This window comes from Taurulus bubalis, assembly GCF_910589615.1.
Source record: "Taurulus bubalis genome assembly, chromosome: 13".
Taxonomy (NCBI): Eukaryota; Metazoa; Chordata; class Actinopteri; order Perciformes; family Cottidae; genus Taurulus; species Taurulus bubalis.
In genome coordinates this window covers 17,164,911-17,184,903 of record NC_136601.1, presented here as the reverse complement: position 1 = coordinate 17,184,903, position 19,993 = coordinate 17,164,911, and the positions used below count along the sequence as shown (strand labels likewise).

Sequence of the window (19,993 nt, the reverse complement as noted above, 5' to 3'; positions counted from 1 at the left end):
GTATATTTGAATATCTGGAGTGTTGAGTCTATACAATCTGTGCATTTCCAATTTTCATTTCTGAGGTGCCGGGAAAACATGAATTATGCGAATTCTTATGTGAACGAAGGAAACAGTGTCCTGTCAATCAGATTACAATCACACAGAGAGCTTTTATTTTGAAATTGCTGATTTGTGGGGAGCTCATCTTCTCCTGCCTCCAGCAAACCCTGAACTGTGTTGAAACAATTGGATTATTTTAAGATTCACAGAAGATTCCATGCCAGCCTAGTTTTACATTTGTATGGAAATTAAGAGATGGAATCTAGTAGTGGTAAATAGTCTGTCCAGAAATGGATTACTTTTGCTCCTGTTTTTTTTTTTGACAGTCAGCAGAAAAGTTTAGTTTCGTGATTTGGACTTCAAAATGGAATTTGAACAAAATCCTTTGAGTGTCACTTAATGTGACAGCAGCAACACGACTGACAGCTCATTTTTCATCTCCACCAACAAGAAATAAATAAATCTGTTTTTTATTCTCTGCATAAATGTACAACTGCCAATCACCTTTGTCGGCCAGAGTCCCTTTCAGCTTCCGCTAATCAATGGATTCATCATCATCATTCATCTTACAGCATTGGAGACCCCTCATAAATGCTTTTGCTTGTGATATTTATTTCGAACATGAAGAAAAGCTATAAATCCTTTTCACCTCTTTGCCTTCAGGAGCCCTACAGCTGTGCAAAAATCCAAAAATGTAAAACAGTCAACAACATAAATTATTGAAGACAACAACAAGATTTCCTTATCACTGGCTATAAATCCCTGCTGTGCAGATGTCGCAGCAGCGTGCAGCAGTTTCTGCTGATCATGCTCCTCAGAGCTAATCATGCTATCGAGTCTGGGAGAATATAAACATGGTGTAATGCTCGTCGCGAGTACGCACTGTTAACAAAGAAACATACAAACAGTGGAGCAGAGTACAATGTGCATATTTGGTATGCAAGCATAAAATAGACGGGTTATTCATGTATACTGTTAGGGTGACCATATCCATTACATCAAAAAGGTGGACACTATGCAGTATTTTGTGAGGCTGTAAATAATTGCATAGGACTCTGGCATGCTCCCCTCTACAATACAACTGTGCGGGATTGCTACATGATATATGTGTAACAGAATAGGAAAGAATAGTCTTGAAGAGTCAAAAAGTGTTTGTTCACAGTATTTGTATTTATTCAATACATTGTGGTGTTCAAAAACTGACCACTGAGATGAATCTTTTAAAGTGCTGAGTGCCACAAAGCATAACATTTGTGGACTTAAAATGTACAAATTCAATCACAGGTCACATACATAATAAATAGTAAACAGATAAATGAATGTTTTAAAAGCATAAAGAAAACCAAACAAATTTGGTTAAAATTTAACGGCTCAAAAAGTAAAGAATTTCTAAAGTGATTCAGTCTATTGGGGACTTGTGTGCAGTGTCTTCATCTGTGTATGTGTGCAGTAGTTCACCTGTATTCAAGCAAACTCCACCTTCACCCTCTGCAGAAGCTCAAGAGACAACAGCACCTCTGTCATCATGCCAAGTTTCTGTCAATGTAGCCAGCAGCGTAGATATGACGTAGCCACCAATGATATAGGGCTAGAACCTAACCAGATATGTATTTGACAACGCTTTTAACCAATCATTTGTCAGACTGCGTTCCAGCAAAATATTCTATCCGCGGCTCTTTAGGCCCAGTGCAACTCCAAAAAGGAGGACAATGCCCGGATAGGGCATTGAAAATCCGGACTGTCCGGCCTAAATCCGGACGTCTGGTCACCCTATACACTGTATGTATGTGTGTGTGTGTGTGTGTGTGTGTGTGTGTGTGTGTGTGTGTGTGTGTGTGTGTGTGTGTGTGTGTGTGTGTGTTCATAAACATGATCCTAACACTGGTTATAGAAAACACTCTGAACAAAGTTATTTACCTAGCGATAGCAATGTGCTTTCCTGTTCTGAGTGTTAAGCTTTACTCACTTAGCTGCTGGCTAGTTAGCTAGCTAGCTGCCTTGCTAATCCCACCATGCTTTCATGCTAAAGTGACACTTGTACAGGAAAAAGAGCCCAACAGCAGGCTGGTGGCCAGAGAAGGCGCTGTGTCTATGGTTCCTTGGCCTCACTCCTCGCCGAGACTACTTCAAGTATTAGGCAGGCAGCAGCTCTGGAGCCTAGCTAGCTAACTAGCCAACGTTTATGCTCCACTTATTGCCTTCTTTGCTTTCGTTGTCACATGATAATTGACATTGGTTTGGGTTAGAGGAAGAGGCAGAGTAGGAATACGCTACTGTGTGGGGTGTTAGTCTGGGTCTTAACCCAATTTCTTTTTTCATCAAGCTTGAACAGGGTAATAGGTTTCTCTTTAATCTCAAATACACACTTGAAACAACTCTGTAGTTGGTGGAGCAGTGTATAAATGGTTGAGATGAGTGAAAACTCAATTATTTCAGCATTTTCCCTTAAATCTATATCAGAACATTGCAGCGTCTGCTAGCAAATCCCGACAGAGCCTAACGACGCCCCATGTGCTTATATATCAGAGCTGTTGCGAGTGAGATGTTGTGCAGTGCAGCATACAGCAGCTGAGTGAGAGCTGCAGTCCGCGTCTTCGTCTGTGAACCGGATCTTAACAGGATGAGTTCTGAAGCGTTACCCGTGGCGGCTCAGCGGTAATTGAATTGAGTTGCATCTAATCTCATTGCCCAGCTCCTTTGGTTCCCTGCCTCTCATTAGGCTACGGTGCAGTGTCAGAGGCCTGCCTCTCTCTCTCTCTCTCTCTCTCTCTCTCTCTCTCTCTCTCTCTCTCTCTCTCTCTCTCTCTCTCTCTCTCTTTCTCTCTCTCTCTCTCTCTCATATCTCACAGCTGATCCAGGCTAACAAGGCAAATCAGAGACACCATATTGCAAATTCCTCTAAGCATCTAGCTCGGCATTAGCTACAACTGGCTGCCATCTTCACAGCCACAACTGTTCCCCTTGCTTACATTACACTGCATCATCACACTTTGTCACTGTTGGTATTACACTAATCCTCATCCATCAAAAATCATATCTACTAATCTAATCAAATTATGAAATGTAAGTAAATAAGTCAACTACACTACACTACACCACAAAAAAGGGGAAGCACAAGCAACTGATTCTACCCGGCGACAGCAAAGAGTGTGAAAACCCCCAATCTGAACTCATTTCTGAAGGATCAAAGTCCAAAGCTCAGACATGAAAAAAAGGCGGTGGTTGTTTAGCCAATAGTAAATGCGGCTGCTCTCTCCTCTAACTTGCCAATCCACTAGTAAATGAGGGTCTGTGGCTGGGCGAAACGGCCTGCTGAGCATTGTCCAGGGTCTCAGAGGGCATCAGAAACAACTGAATTGAAACCACAAAGATAATGGCTTTGGCTCATAATTGTGGAGTTTGGCTTGATACCAGGTGTAGGACTGAACAACTGCAGAGTAAGATTGAGAGTGAACTTTTCAGACACCACAGCAATTCACCTTCTGTCACATATTTCTGTAAAGGGTCAATTAATCAATTCAAGTACAATAAAAACACATTCATTTACTCTACTTTTATAGAGGTGTATAAGTAAATATAGATATACTTGAGTATCGCAATATTACGTATTGTGATACTGTATCGATTCTCAAAAAGATTGATTCTTTTATAATAATAGTTTACATGGAATAACTTGTGTCAGACAGTGGTTCAGGTTGCACAACAAGTAGAGTCACGATGATGAATGATAAATGTTGATAAAAGTTCACTTTTTCTCGTCAGATTTTGTGCATTGTGTGTTCTTTTGCAAAATATTGAAACACTACAATCTTGGATTGAACTGGATGGAACGTGTCAATAAAACTAGAAATCCTAGCAAACTCAGTGGTCTTGGAACTTGGAATATGATAAGTAGGTCATAACATACCAGCATGCCAGCTTCGTTCTCACCCTTGTGTCGTGAGCGTGAAAGAAATGTCGACCTAAAATTCTTCAGCTGTCAAACTCTCACTCTTCATTAATTATGTCGCTACGTACATTCTAATGTATAAATATTCCCACAGCTGCTTCGTCTCGATTGTCTTTTGAGGGAGCCAAAATAAATACTTACAGTATTTAGGGCCTGGTGAGTGTTTGCCTCTGGGCTAAGTGTGCTCACAGGGCTCTGAGGATCCCTCCAGTGTTTGTGCAGTGGAGATCAAAATCTTGGGCTGGGAGAGGAAGACAGCTTTATATTTCCTCTCATTAGTCATCTGGCACATGCCCAAAATATAAATAAAATCGGCCATGGTTTGCTGGGATTATATGACCCGTGCTGTTGACTTATCCAGCAAATGATATACAGACGCAACAAACAGGCAATCAACGTCTGATGGTTGATGAAGAATGAGATGAGAATCTGTGATCAGCTGTAAAGACATGGTAATTGAGGTGCCTTTGAGGAAAGTGTTTAACTACTGACAATTAAAAGACAAAGACGAAAAAACAGGTCCATTCAACTTATGTAATTTAGTGGAGGAGAAAACCATTATAGCCAGAGCTACAGTATGAGCCCCTCCACTTCTCCCTGCCTGCGGGGCGGAAAACGTAGCAATCGCCGTGGCGCAAATGCCAAAGTCGAGCCCAAAAGTGTGTAGCCGCGGCTTTGATGTGTTGCTTACAGTAGGCCTATAACCAAAAACAGTTTCACAGCCAAGTGTTGTCCTAATCAAAAAGACAGCACATGTCAAATCAAACAGAAGCAGCATGATGTCTGCATCTTTAGAAGTGCATACATGTAGGAGGGAGGAGAGTGGCGCTTTACCACGGAAAATCCACCCACAGAGCTTCTCCATCTCTCCCCGTCTTTTTTTCCTGGTCTCTCTCTCTCTTCCCCTCTCTCTCTCTCTCTCACACGGCATACTGAGACGTACCGACACATAAACACTGATGAGCATGTGCGCTAACAGACGACATAGAGTCGTGTGTGTATGTGGGTAGAAGGAATTGATCTATTGAAGGACAAATTACACCAAAAAAAAAGACACTTACCGTAAATGAAAAGAGTCCAGATATTATTTTACTCTCATGTTTACTCTTTAGAATATGTTTTATGTGTTGTTTGGACAAAAAATTGGCCCTGTAAAATAGTGTAACATCAAAGTAATCAACCTCTACTATGGCAGCATGAAGCAAAGGCCGTCTTTGTTATAATGAAAAAAAGCTCCCAGCAGTAATTTCATGGCTGCTGAAGCTAGCAGTGGGTAGGTGGTAATATGGCTTTATTCCAGGTTCAGTTAAAAAGGGACACAGAGACAGAATGGAGGTTTATTGTGTGCTTATAGTGACAGACCATGGCTCTCCAATCTCTTCTTTTGACTTGCAGTTTTTCAAGGCGTTACTGAGTTACAGAGGTTGCCATTGCAGGTTGGACTATCTGTATATGTGGATGTCACTTTGGCAGTGATACCTGTTTATGTGTGCAAAATAAAAACGGGAGAAAATAATGTCAGTGATGCATAGCTTCATCCATATTTCTTTAAAAAAAAAATTGCCTGTGCATTTTATGGCTTCAATGATGTGCCCTTTCTTGTCAGCCTGTCCAAGCTGATTTATTCTCCTGATGCATGCATAATTTAGCTGTTATGAAGCCGGCGTGGAGGAGAGGGCCACTAAAGCACAAGAGGCATATGTGTGTGCGTAAAGTCTCAGCTGGGTGCAGCTGATGTGCCATTATAGTGGCTGTGATGAGACCATAGAGCCAAGGAAACAAGCTGTGGTCTATGATATAGACATGGTTGCGGTTGGAAGCTCAGATTCACACTTATTAACTCACATTGTGAGTGAAGAGTATAATCAACAATTGTGGGCGACAACATTACACTCGACGAGACATTATTTGTGTGAAATGTGTCAGAGTGGCATTAAAATGACTTGTATAACAAATTGAAAGGGAAAAGGCAGCTGACGGTTCGCAGTCACATCGGAGAAAAAAAACATTGCTTTTCAAACTAATGCCACTGCACATGAACATATATCTCCACACCTTTTGAACTGATTATGTAAAAGAAGGGAATATCCATTTCAAGCCATTCCTATGTTTAATCACTGGAGTTTGGACTTTCCTTTTGGTAGTGTAGCGCATTGCTTTATTTGTTATGTTTACAACAGTAAAAGCAATGCCAGACAACTACAATCAAATTAAAGGACATACTTGATTTGGTTTGCCATCAAAGGCATCCAGGAGAGCAGCGGGAGACATTCATTATTTGACTCTTTTAGGGAACAAAGGGCACTGCCTCTGGATAGCCAATTAGAGGGATTGCCAAAGAATAGGGAGCAAGGTTTGCTGTGGTTACAGTGTATCTGCCTGATTGCCCTATCCTTCTATCTACAGTAGCTTGGCTAGAAACAAGGCTAAATATGTGCGGTCATCCAAGCTTCCCATCCACAAGCCTCTTGGCCCTGTTGGCGCATCACTCTGCCAATTGTGCCAGGCTGGAGTTATCATGTCTGCCTGTTTAAGAGCTGATCAACAGGGTCTGTGGTGACTTATGAGGGTTTCATTCATAGCCAAGTGGTCCTGATTGATGCAGCTAGAATGTGATTAATCTGATTTGTTTTGCGTTTTAGCATGTTTGCAAATAATCATGTAATCATAATTACCCTTCCACTGACAATAGCAGCCATTACAGAGGCAATCACACGTTCAGAGTTTCATCCACTTCAATATAATTTGTGAAATTTACCCCAAACTCTAATACAAACAAATACTTCAGGGACAACAGTAACATGATCCACATCTTTGTTTAATCTGGTTTATTAAATGCTTGGTGTCCGCAAGCACCAATGCTGTTCAGCATGGAAATTACAGGGACAGAGACCAGATGCATGTCATCAGGGACGGTATTAAAAGGGTTTAACCAATAAATTGAAATGACAAGCTAAGGACGGCAATTTGGCCCTTCAAATAGTCATAAAATGAAAATGAAAGACTATGTATCAAGATGTGTTATTTCTAACACCTGATAAATAAGAGGATACATTTAACATTCTTCAATGAGTAGGTTTCGTACTGTATTGGGCGCTTTATATTCAGCTTGTAATATAGTAATAAAGTCTACTGTATGCATTGCTCTCAGCGTGCTGAAAAGCTCAATTCTTCTGTTTGACACATTGGCCACACTGTGGCCGCTGCTACATGTGACTTGAATGCTACACGAGCCACATCACACAAGCAGCCTTTCAGCAGCGCGTGCATGTCGGCTGACAGCGTCACACTGATTCTGCTCGGTCACACGCTGCAGTCAAAGTATTCTGACTCAATACACAGTAGGGCTAGAAAATGATCCTTGTTTTATTTTAGAGTCACTGAGTGGCTATTTCTTTGATATTACAGACTGTAAATTATGACAAATTAGCTGACTGAAAATCATTTGTCCCTCTAAAAAGTTGCGGTTGAGAGGAAATCTGCCTTCCTGCAATTTGCTGTGTAACCGATTTTTTCACAATAATGAGTTTAGTTGGAGAATATATTGTCCCAGAAATAATTGTGAAAAAAGCAATACTATTGTCATTTTAGTGTCATTTCATGATGATATCATGATCAGTGGGACCTGCAAGTGCAGGCTTTCAAAAAACAATTGATTAAAACTTTTAGGGAATATTCAAAAATTGGAATAAAACATGAATAAAACATGAATAAAATAAAACCATACAACTAAAACATTAAATAAAATGGACTCTCGGGCGCTTTTAACAAATGTGCAATGTCTGCACATTTCCATATTTTGGTAAGTAGAAACCTGCTGTTTATTGTGGCATCACGTTGGTAAAATGTACATACATCTACGTTATTCAGCTTCTTCCTTTTAGTCTGATTTTGGTATCCAGTTTATCAACAACCACAGAATCAGATCATTGCGTCCACTGTAAGAAACCCAAATTGGCTTGTTTGATTTAGGTTTAAAACTTTTTTAAGTAATGATATTTCTCTTGAGATTTGGTGTAGTTCCACTTCTTCCTGCACTGCAAGGGCTTGCTTGTCTTTTGCTACAACATTTTAATTCAATATTGACATTTTTAAGACCTTTAACAATAAATGTGACTGCACATACTTTGGAGACAATAGAGTATAGGTCAGGATTTGCACATATTTGCATGTTTTATAATAAGCTGTCCCCTTTTTGGTTAAAAATACTGCAGCAACTTCTTATGATCAATACTGTTCATGTGCCTTATTGTTCCAGATACGTTTGCTGTATTGACTCCTAAGCAGTTGGGGGTCATTTGAAATATTGACAGAGTGAATGGAAGAAGTGCCCTGCAGATATTTTGGACTCAATGCTGGAATACAGCTCCCACAGGTTTTTGTTCAAAGAACATTTGACTTCCTGGTGCTATAATGAGGCTATGACATCGAAAGCTATTTCAACTGTCAGCAGTTAAATGATAAAAGTAAATAGCTCTGTTCTTTAAGTGCAGCTGATACGTGTTGGATCGCTTTCCTCCGAACTAAACCACATTCAGAACATCGATTGTAGAGGAAATGATGGAAAACGATGACATGAGGCCCGCCATTGCTACTCATATGTCATTAACGCCTTGGTGTGGCGATGGATGTTGTGAGACGGGCTAAAATCCCGTGTCTCACAACATCATCATGGATATAAAGAGGTGGCAGCTCCAGGTTTTACCACAAAATATCAGTGCAGAATTGGTATTCACTAAATGTCAATGGAAAATATAAGCGCTTTCCCTCCGTCAGAGGACTCCATCAGTCATACTTACATCTTCATTCACATTGTTTTATTTTTTATGTCGAGCTGCTCGTTTCAAGGTGAACAGGATTTACTCGAGACTGACAAAATAAAAATAACACAGAGAGGCAGGGGAGAGATGAAGACACGGAGCAGAGTGGAACAGCAGCCATGAGGGAAGGCCAGGCATACGATTGACCCTTTTCTTCACCCCTCCCCCATGCAGCGACGGTCCAATCACGGCTTAGCAAGTGTAACTAGGTTCAGCAGGCTTGTCAGATTTAGAACAATCCTCATTTAATACACATTTTAAGTGTTAAGATGGTGGTGTCCTTCGATAGCCTTTCCAAAACCAAAAGAGTAAACAAGTAAGTAGTGGAGTATCTGTTCTAACGACACATTCTCGCTTGCATATCGTCAAACAGGGCAGATGGTCAGTGCCCCTACGACTCAAACTAGGATGCTCTTGGTACCCCTCTAGCGACAGTTAGGCTCAGGGGCGACAGTCCGCTTCCATTGACACGCCTCGGCTTCTTAGCTTGAGGGATGTCTTACCCCGGTTTAGCCTGTCCTATACTGGGACATATTAACTATAGCCTCAGTCTTCAAGCACAACATCATGCATGTAGCGAACAGGAGGCTTGAAGAGTGAAGAGGTCAGCTGGAGATAGCCTTTCAACCAACTTGTGACGCTAACTTGAGCTGATGCAATCTGCCAGAGACAGTTGCACAACGTTGTACAAACGACGGGTAGAAATGAGAAGCACACTTTGGTCTGCCTTTATCTGAACTGTTAAAAAAAAAATGGTATGAATTTCGGTGTGTTAAATCTGCCACTTTCGTCATTTTTAACTTTACACTGTGCACTTGTGGTTTGTTTCATAATTTGTCTTTTCCTGACCACTTTGCAGCATTTAAGGCAGGAAAGGTTTTGACTCTTGTACTATCGGAGTCACAGCTAGCTGACTCTCACAGGACTCTCAAGAAGAAGGGAAATAAGAGAAAGCTAAAAGCATATGAAGACACAGTGGCGAGAGAAAGAGAGAGATAGAGAGAGAGAGAGTGAGAGAGTGACTCATAAATCAAGTAGAGGTGAGATTGCTGAATCAGGGTTGATTGTGCCTGGGAGAGACAATAAAGCCTGTAATCATCTGTCTCTGCTGCACAGACCTGGCAATTATCTGCCCATACCTGACCGCAGAAGAGAAAGGGCAAGGTCCATCTACCTTCACCCTATACAGCTTGAGAGAGGGGAAATGTGTCTACCGATGCAAACTGGAAGGAAAGAATAAGCAATATTCCCTCTTGGAGAGCTAAGAATTGGGAGAAACACAGAATTCGGTTGAAGGAGTGCAAGTCTATGTGATGTTTGGGAGTGATTCAAAAGAACCAACGGTAATACCTGTGTTTAAAGCACACGCGCACACACACACACACACACACACACACACACACACACACACACACACACACACACACACACACACACACACACACACACACACACACACACACACACACAGCTCCCTGACAATAGATTACATAAAAGAACAGGAGCCAATCATTAATATAACTGCCTGCAGAAGCTCCATTTGCTTCCAGTGCAGTTCCTTCATCATAACATCTACTTTCATACAGCTGTCTCATAATGGCATTTAGGGTACAAATTTACCTTCATTTCCCTCCAATACATCTGAGCCTGAAGCATATGGACCATCACTCTCTGACTGAAAGCACTACACTAAGGACTAAAAGCATTTTTTTTGCCAGCCCAATATAAGAGCCAAATGAATACTGTGGCTGTAATTAATCTTTTCTATTGACTGAAATCTCTTGGTGGAACTCAGCTAGTGAATGCGCCATGTTTTCCCTCCTGAATAGCAGGGTTTAGAGAATAATTGAAAAGTTGAGTATACTATTATGGATGATCAATGCTTTTATTAAACACAAACTAAAAGGCAAAAAGCACTCAAGATAATAATGCTCTACATCGCAACCGGTTCTTTGTATCACACAACAAAATTAGAAATATGTCTGAACCAGCAGCTTATGAGGTTGTATTGTTACATGCCCACCTTTTTTTAAAATGTTTTACTTGTGTAAAGATTATTTTGGTCGCACTTAGGTCAGAGTTCACTGAGTTGTTATTTGCCAAGACGTCAGGCCTCTTTTTCAGACAATGCAATTACACAATGGCTAGCAAGACAATGATCTTTCATTAACTCCCAATTTAGTGACCCAAAGCAGCATTAGTGAGAGTGTACAAAGAATTACAAAGATCTGTGACACCCTACTAGGTACTTGTACCCCGGGGTATAGCTGAGAAAGGATACATGGAAAGATTGTTGGTAGCTCATCTAATTTTAAAAACAATACAAATTACGAGTTGATCAAAAATACATATTCATATAATTGTTTGAAGGAGAAAAATAAAAATCCCAAAAGAATTATAAATTAGTTTGATGCTGACTTTTAAGCAAATTAATTGTCATAATAACCAGTAACCTACCAGCTCCTGTGAGCTGCTGCACCCACCACATGAGTCACGTTGAGAGTGTAGCAAGCAAGACTACTGAGGTGAAAATAGTTAGCTTAATAAAGTAATGGATGAACAGTTGATTAGCCAAATTTAAATTTGTTTGCTAATCAATAATACATTGAAATTATTTGTTTTATCTAATGGAAAATAGTTGAAACAGTCGGCCTAAAAGTAATTGATAATTAGCTGAAATAATTAAATAAAAGTAATGGATAAATAGCTAAAAGTAATACATTAAGACTTGAAATTATTAGCTTAACGTAATGGATACATAGCTGAAATTATTAGATAAAACTGATGGATAAATGGTTAAAACCGATTGTTAACATCAACAATTCAATCATCAATTTTGCAACAATATTAACTATTTTGTGGTGTTACCTAACATACGCTATAATAAACAATACATTGGGAACATGACGGATGTGGTCAATAAAGGGGTACTTCAGACAAAAATAATAATTGTGAACCGCTCCAATAAATAAATAACTCAAATAATCCAGACAGTGATACAGACGCAAGCAGTTGTCTTGACAATTTAACTTTTTCCTCAGAGCCAGAGGGTCAAAAAACATACATCCTTGAAGACTATTTCCCCTTGTCACTCCTCCTGGTTTAGCCCGCAGTCAGTGTCCATATTGCCTGGGGAGCTGCACTACCTGATAAGCGAAGGTAGAGGCTCCCTGACACATCTGTCTGCTTGATGAGCCAAGTGTCAAAGCCCCCCAAAGTGCTGGATGGAGTGCATCAATAAACGACTTTAATCCCCTCCTGGGGGCAATGTCCTCCTACTAATAAGGGATCGTCTTACACCACTGGCAGTGGGGAGAGAGGTAAAAGTGGCTTGGCATGGGCCTCAGCACGGGTATGTACAGTACACAGGGAATTGTCTGTACACAGGTAACAGCCTGTAAATCACACGCGCCTGCTGTTGCCTTAATTGCTGGATTGCATCGGGTTTTGTTTCCTCCTCCTCCTCCTCACTTTGCCTGGCCCTTTTGCCCTCTGTCCTTCTATTTTCTCTTCAAAGTATACAGCTATTTGTCATCGCTCTTTCTCTCTCCAACACCTCTTCTGTTTTGGTATTTCAGCCTCTTTTGCCCACCTCCGCTACGTATCCAACTCTGCCCCAGACAGTCTCCCTTGCCAGACAGAAGAGGAGAAGCAGAGGGATGGGCACCGGTAGCGGGGCGGTATTGGCTGTGCTAAAGGACGTGTGGGTTGCTAGCATCCGCGGGGAAAGATCCAATGAGTGTTCTCGTCAGAGTGACCCTAATTAACCACGTATTATCTGCAGGCTGCGTGGAGGATTAAGGCCCTCATCTCTGGACCCTACAGGCCCGGAGACCCAAAGACTGAGGACTGCGCGCTAAAGGACACTTCATATTCTGCCTCAAAGCAAGACGCAGAGAGGAGGGGGCGTGAGGCTGGGAGAGAGAGAGCGGATAGCTCGGAGCATATCTGGACCTTTCTATAATGAGCAAATAAACACAGGCATCCAAACTGCTCGGTGCAGTGCAGGAGGAATACGCAGCCCCCCTTTTTGGCACCCTCGCAAAGAGGAAGACATATTGTAGCTTTGTCTGTCAAATCCTGAATATATATCCAACCCTCCTACCCAGATGCTGCTTGAGCAAATTTAAGTTTCTGTAGGAGGAGGGGATCATTATTCTATTGAGAGATAATGAGCTCATTTTCTCATTCGACATTGGAACACCCCGAAATGAACACTTTGCCATGTTTACAGGTCGTCAGACACTCGGCGTGCCGCTGCATTAAACCAGTGTCTATTGTCAACTCGGCAATGCAATCTGGGAACTGCACAAAAACCCTCATTGACGCAACACAATAAGCAGCACCCACAGGCAGCCAGAGACTCTGATTTCTGTGGAAAACACTTTAGTAGCAGCTGTGACATACCTCATTTCAGATCAAACACAAGCCAATGTCAACAACATGATTAAGCAGAAGATTAACTGACACCAACCAGCCAACTGTTCCCAACCCAAAGGTTATAGTTCTTAAGATGCGTCGTTTCTTAAAGTGGAACGTGTTATTGCAAGAGTTAAGAGCTGCTGGCGGATACAGTATATTTAACATTTGCATAAAACCAAACTACTGTATAAAATAGTGCAGTGTTAACAGTTCAAGCATTTACAGAGCTTTCATGAATTATTACAAGGGAAATCTATCCTCTGCTAACCCCGGTGTGCCGCTGCTATTCTGAGCCTCTGTGACATGTCCTGTGGTTCTACACTGTAATTCAAGCTGGAAGTCCTGATTCAAGACCCGCGCTGTCACTTACCTCGGTCGGTGTCGTAGAGGTAGACGAACTTCTGCCACTTGTAGTGAGAGAGCAGGCTGAGGACAGCACCGCGGAGGGCGGGGCGCATCTGGATGACAAACTGCACCTCGTTGTCGGTGGGGTAACTGGGTGTGACAAAGGAGGTGTGCAGGGCGCCGCAGAACGAAGTCAAGGTGTTCATGGACTTCTTGTCGTAGAATCCGAAGATAGCGTACACTCCGCGGGAGAACTGGGAGCAGACTGCGGGGGGCCAGCAGAGGACAAGAGGACACGAGGGTTAGGACATCATTCAGCCGAATATGCACATTCACAAATGTGTGTCATCACTTCAGGCAGTAGTAGATCAATTGGGTTGTTTGACCGACCACTAATAGCCAATTAAGGGTTTTTGTCACGTAATGACCCCCAAGACATTTGACAAAGTCCTGTAAAAATATGAATAATAATAAAAGTTATATTTACAATGACCGTTTTAATTACCTACAGCCCAAGGTGATGGGTTAACTAACTTCATGGGTCAACTCATTTTCTCACTAATTGATCTTCTGTTATTCTTTGATCAGAGAGTTCCTGATTTAAATGAATGGTCATTGTCATTAGGGATACAATTAAAATAACCCAAAATATGACATCAGGGTTATCTGGGCTTGGTTCCGGACTACGGGCACACCAGACAATGATTACAGACATCTTTGTGTTACAAATTGGGGGTGAGGAGTTGAAAGATGTAGGTATTTACCAGCTAAGAAGGGTCTAATGAAAGACACTATGAAGTTGCATTATGCATTATCTCTGCTTCTGCTGCTTTGACCATTTCCCTTTACTTTGTACTACGTTGTATTATTACCAAATCACTGGAGTGCACGTTAAATTGAGTTGTGTTGCAGCCCTAAATGAAACCCATCCCCCGTAATCACAATACATAGGTGTGTGTTCCTACACACTGCACAAAAAGACAGCGCGACGGTGAGCCGGTCTGGTAATAGGGGACTGCAATGTGACAGGATGTTGGCAAAAATCCCGCAGCTGTAAACGCAAGCGCTACAGTGTGAGTGTTTTTTGGTTTCGGGAGAACAGTGGCAGCCAATGGATAGAAAAAGTCAACGCCATTCACCGGAGGTCTCCAGCTCCCACCAGGAGCTCCCACCAGTGATCGCTCTGTTCCCTCATGCACAGGGAACGACTCACTGCAGCATTTGCAGCAGCTGTGAGCTGCCCGTCACCGCTTCGGTTGCCTCACAACGAAAGAGCTGAAAAAGACAGCTCTTTCTGCCTCGAGTGAAAAGTGAAAGTGAATTTAACCCAAAACGTTTGCTGTTCACCGATGCCACGATGTCACTAATGGCGACATGCCTGAGTGGTAGCTTTGCATAGTTACACGGTACGCAAATAGACATTATGAGACAAGATTGACCCCCACTTACGACAAACTACACCCTGTTCGGTGACAATTAGTATCTGAGGCAACCAAAGGTTGATGAAAATAAAAAGTTAAACCATAATTTGAATATTTTCACTTGAACAAATCTATAACAACCACTTGAGTGAACATCTCAGTAATACAATATTGTTTTCCCCCTATCTATTCTTTCATTGTGTGTGTCTGTCAAAAACGTTTCCATTTGTTTGTTTATCTATCATGCTCTCTAGTGGGACGGCGTAAATCGTCAGGCAGGAGCGACTTGCACTCAGTCAGAAGCCATTATTGTGTAAACTAACATTCAGAGCTACAGGTGCATTCTCCTTTCCCACCCGATCGCGAATGGCTGCTCACTTATTCTGATTGACTCTCAAGAGCTCCCACTGGGTAATCAGGTATTCTTAACATCCGTAAACACTTTGAATATTCCAGTACGACGGTTGGCTGACAGGAGGGAAGGCAGGCTCTATCCAATCTTAAGTAATTGCCGTGTTAAATATTTGTTTCCGATTGGCTGACGGGATTTCATTCAATTGTTACGGATGCGATGCATCAGACATGTCCTGTAGGCTCTTGTTTAATAAACACTGCTCTAAATTATAAGTCAAAGCACTCATCAAGGTGATCCATGCTGAACTGGACACATTGGGCCGTCGAGCTAATATGAAACCACACATGTATGCACACGATAACCTTTTTGTTGTTGTTTGTCTTTGTGAAAAAGAAGTGCGACAGTATGTGCAAACCTCTCAGATGTTTTCTTTGGCTCTTAAGCACAATTGCTGTAAGAATGAGAGATCTAGTCACTGGTGGGATTTGCCTCATCCTTTTTAATTCTATTCCCTCCCTATCTGTCCTGGTACAGACACCTCTCCCAAGGTATAAGCATCCATTTTCAGCAGCGCACATACACACACACACACACACACACACACACACACACACACACACACACACACACGCACACACACACACACACACACACACACACACACACACACACACACACACCACTGCTTCTTGATAAGGGAATCAACAGATGGACAGCGGTATTGTGGGCAAGTGCAGCAGGGTGAGTGGTGCAATCTCCCGCACTGAAAGGGAGGCAGTAGTAGCTGCAGAACTTGTCGAGGCCCAGTTTTTTCTGCACTCCCTCTTAATTTGGGCCAGTTCTGACATAGAAGCTATCCCACGGGATCAGATCTGGCAGCCTCTTTCTTTCTGCTCAGCTGTCCTCTGCTTATTAGGTTGAGCTTTGAGCAAGCCCAAACTTCCGGAACAGATATGTCCCCGTTACCTCCCTCTTGCCCCCGTTACATGGACAGTGTCTCGATGCGGCACCCTTTGTGGTGGGTTGCCACCTTATTGCAGTGGAAAGGTTAGCGCGTTGCAGGGATCCCATGAGCTATGCCATCTCGAGTTAACTGAGCTCCAGATATGGTCACCCATGGCGGTGAGGTTCCAACGGATGTTCTAATCTAGACCAAAAATGACCTGTTATGTTTTGGGGGCACACGCTCGCTAGTCTCACTGCACCAAATCTGCCAGCACCCCCCCGAAGAAACAAGGCATCCTGCCACAACAACCGCCCACCGTCGGCACCTCCAACTTCTGCACAGTTTGTCCTCACAAGCATCTGCGGCTCAACAGGACTGGCGTTCACATCCATGTGCATGCATTGCTGTAATAGACCCCACCATAGTGTTGCGCTACATACAATCAATGGAAGCGGCGTAATTTATTTTCAATGGGGAGCAATATGCTGTGGTGTGCAGAAACCTTGTTTTCTCACTGTCAATCAGCGCTGGAACATTTTCATGGTCAGAGGCGAACAAGCCACGCCACATGTTGAGACGGCGTGGGTTCATAAATGTGTTTATGTACTGTAGCGTGGAGGTGATCGTAAATCTGAACTCCAGGAACCTTCAGGTGGAACAAGCACCGCTGTCCATCGTGATTGATAAAGTAGATGTCTCCTCACATGAGTAAAAATGACCCTTCTTTTGGCAGTCTGCAACCACCCCTTTCACAATCTACTCTGGGAAAATAGTGGGAAACAATTTGCTGCTGCACCCAGTGTTGGTGGAGAAAACACAATTGTTGGCTCTTATCACCAACAGCCAGGATCACCTTTGAGGAATGAGCTAGCGGTTTTGTTTGTTTATCACATACTTCTAGGTAACTTTCTAAATGATCTACATTTATGTAACAAGCTGGACCAATTTGCTGGCTCGTTAATTTGTGGCGCACGTATATTTCTTACTCTTTTCAATTTTAGTAAACTCTAATTATTTCAGTCAAGGGTGAATAACAAGACAGCAGAATGAGCAGAATATTTATACTGGGAAATGTATTATTAGGAAATAGCAAACAAAAAAAGAAAGGAAAAACATTCAATAGAAAGATATTGACCTAGAGAAAATCAATGTTTCTTTGCAGTGAAAAGTAGAGTGAATTACACTAAGATTCCAGCTTAATCAGTTAAAGAAAAGAAAAGAAAAAGTTTTAACACAAACTACTAGTTGCATCTTCATGTCTGAACCTTTGCATATTGAGTTTCCTATTATTTGCAATTCTTTAGAGCGAAACTCAGAACTTAAACTGTTTTTAGAAAGATTCTACTGACGGCAAATGGAAAGAGCCGTATGCACTTCACTCACTCTCCCGGAGATGTGTCTCCATGCAGGACTGATCCCCCTCTTCCCTCACCGCCTCACTGTCTCTCTCCACTCTCCTCACCACTTGGTTTGACCTCTCCTTTTGCCTCAGCCATCTGGTCATCCCCCAAAGCATACATCCTCTTCAAGCGTGGCAGTATCTCTCTCCACCTGAGTGCCTCTCTCTTCCCCCTTTCACATTGTTTCCCACATAATATCGCCCCGCTCCATCAGCGGTGCGGAGATTGGTGATGGACTTTGGTAAAAAAAAAAAGTGCACAGTACAGTCAGAAGAGAGAGCTGCTCTGGAGAAATGCATCGTCCTCATCTCTCTCAGTAATTAAATACAAGTGAAGTAAATGTCCTGTAGGTGGAAATAAGACGACCAAACCTATCTCCAACTCTGACAAAATAACACATCAGTTAATATAATTCAATGATTCTGGGAGTGTCACCTTGGATTTCAATAATGCTAATTTACTCACAAGTTCTCAGACAGCCATGCACATCTACACAGAGCCATTAAAAGAGCTCGCTTGGGGACTGAGTGGTAAACGACACAACGACAATTCCCTCTCATCTGCTCCTTCTCCTTCCCTTCTCCTCCGACTCATTTTCCCTTTTTTTTCTTCCTCTGCAGCTAGCCGTGCTTCCTCTTCTTCCTCCTCCTCCTCCTCCTCCTCCTCCTCCTCTTCCTCCTCCCCCTCCCTGCTGCAGGGGACCATGCATCCCATCTCCAGTTCACTGGTCAAACACACACAGTGTGCCGCCCTCATTCCCTTCTATAATCAGGACACTCGGCAGAGCTACGGGGATGTTACATTTCTGATGCATCACTTGAGATGGCTGGCCTGGAACGCTAGTTCAGAGGGATATGTGGTATCCTGCAGGCACGCTGAGCTAATTCATTAGAAGAAAAAAACCTTTTCATGCACTCAAAAGTATTTGAGATCCCATGCTTTTTTGAGGCCCATGAGCCAGAGCTTTGCGCCGCCTTGGGAAGGGGGCTGGGAACAGTAAATGTCAACGATGATTGTATCTCTTTAGCTGTTTGCCTCGTCTTTCTCCGCAAAAACCCACACTCTTTTTGGCTCCGTTGTTTCTCCTCTCAGCCAAATGTCCTCCATTTTCCTGAGTATTTGTCTCAATCTCTTCGTGGCCCTCGTAGCTTCTCTCGCGGGTCTCTGCCTCCATTGCTTTCTACCTCTCCCTTCCCAGTTTCACCAGCCTGCATCAGGAACCAGCCTGTCCTGCTCTGAAGAAGGGATGCTGTCAATGGGAGATAGCTCACAAGTGCCCTGGGGGATTGCATCAGCTCTTGTCATATAGAGATGTGAAGTGCTTCAAACTGTTAACTCAAATGGCAGACCTAGATTCAAGAACGACTCAACTGCAATGGTGCCGTGAAACGTTAAAAGGAAGCTGTTAGTAGTCCTGCACCATCAACATCCTCTTTAAATCACCTGCTAGGTTGAACAACAGCGACTCACACATTGAGAAAAGCGAGCAAACAAAACACTTTTACTACATACAGCAAACTAATCCAGTGGTTGACATTAGAGCTCGGCCATGTAGGGTATTTTTTATTTTATTGTTAATCGATGTTCAGTGGAATCATCTTGTGGTTAAACTGACTGTAATTGAACTAAATACCTTCTTCTTTTTGTGCACAATACACATACAGTACAACATGATTTTCAGATGTAATGCATAACAGTGGAACAGATGTTATTGTAATACCCCAATTTGACAATTTTGGAGGGGATTTTCCCCTACATTTGTCATATTTTGATACATTATTGATACATGAAAAATATTCTCATTAATAGAGAGCATGTTATGCCTCAATCAGATTGCGTTAGTCCCCAGCTGGACTTAAACCAGGGAAGATGCTGTTCATGGTCAGCTTCTTCTTCAACTTCAGCTTCAACTGAGCCACAGAGGCATGAACTGTCGCAGGCTTTGACACTCATATTGTCTCATATACGCTATTTCCCTCATTGACAGCACGCGTTCATTACATTTGCAAAAAACAAAGTCCATTAATGACAACTAGTAGCGCTTTGGAGCAGTTTGCACGCGAGTGCACAGCCCTGCCAATGGTTTCACACTGATTCTTGGTGGCAGTAGTGGGCCAAGAAACACTGCCATGCGCAAGCAGAATGCAGGAAAGAGGACGATAAACAAGAGTGTACGAGCTCTCCTGCCCTGTGCTCGTCCTGCCTGCTAACGACCTCATCTGCTGTTTGGGTTGGAAAAACACAAAGTACAAGCAATCCACTGGTGAGCTCAGACGTGCAACTGTGTGTGTGT

The 19,993-nt window shown here is 42.5% G+C and overlaps 1 protein-coding gene across 2 annotated transcripts in view; it reads right to left on the bottom strand.

Annotated features, from left to right (window-relative positions):
- The window catches only part of gria3b (glutamate receptor, ionotropic, AMPA 3b), a gene marked incomplete at both ends in the record, with an annotated part of 73,835 nt that overhangs the window by 37,006 nt on the left and 16,836 nt on the right, over positions 1-19,993 (bottom strand). For both annotated transcript variants that reach the window (XM_079229149.1, XM_079229150.1), the window contains one exon: positions 13,604-13,843. In XM_079229149.1, the coding sequence (XP_079085275.1) occupies positions 13,604-13,843 (240 nt within the window). The remainder of the gene's footprint in view (positions 1-13,603; positions 13,844-19,993) is intronic.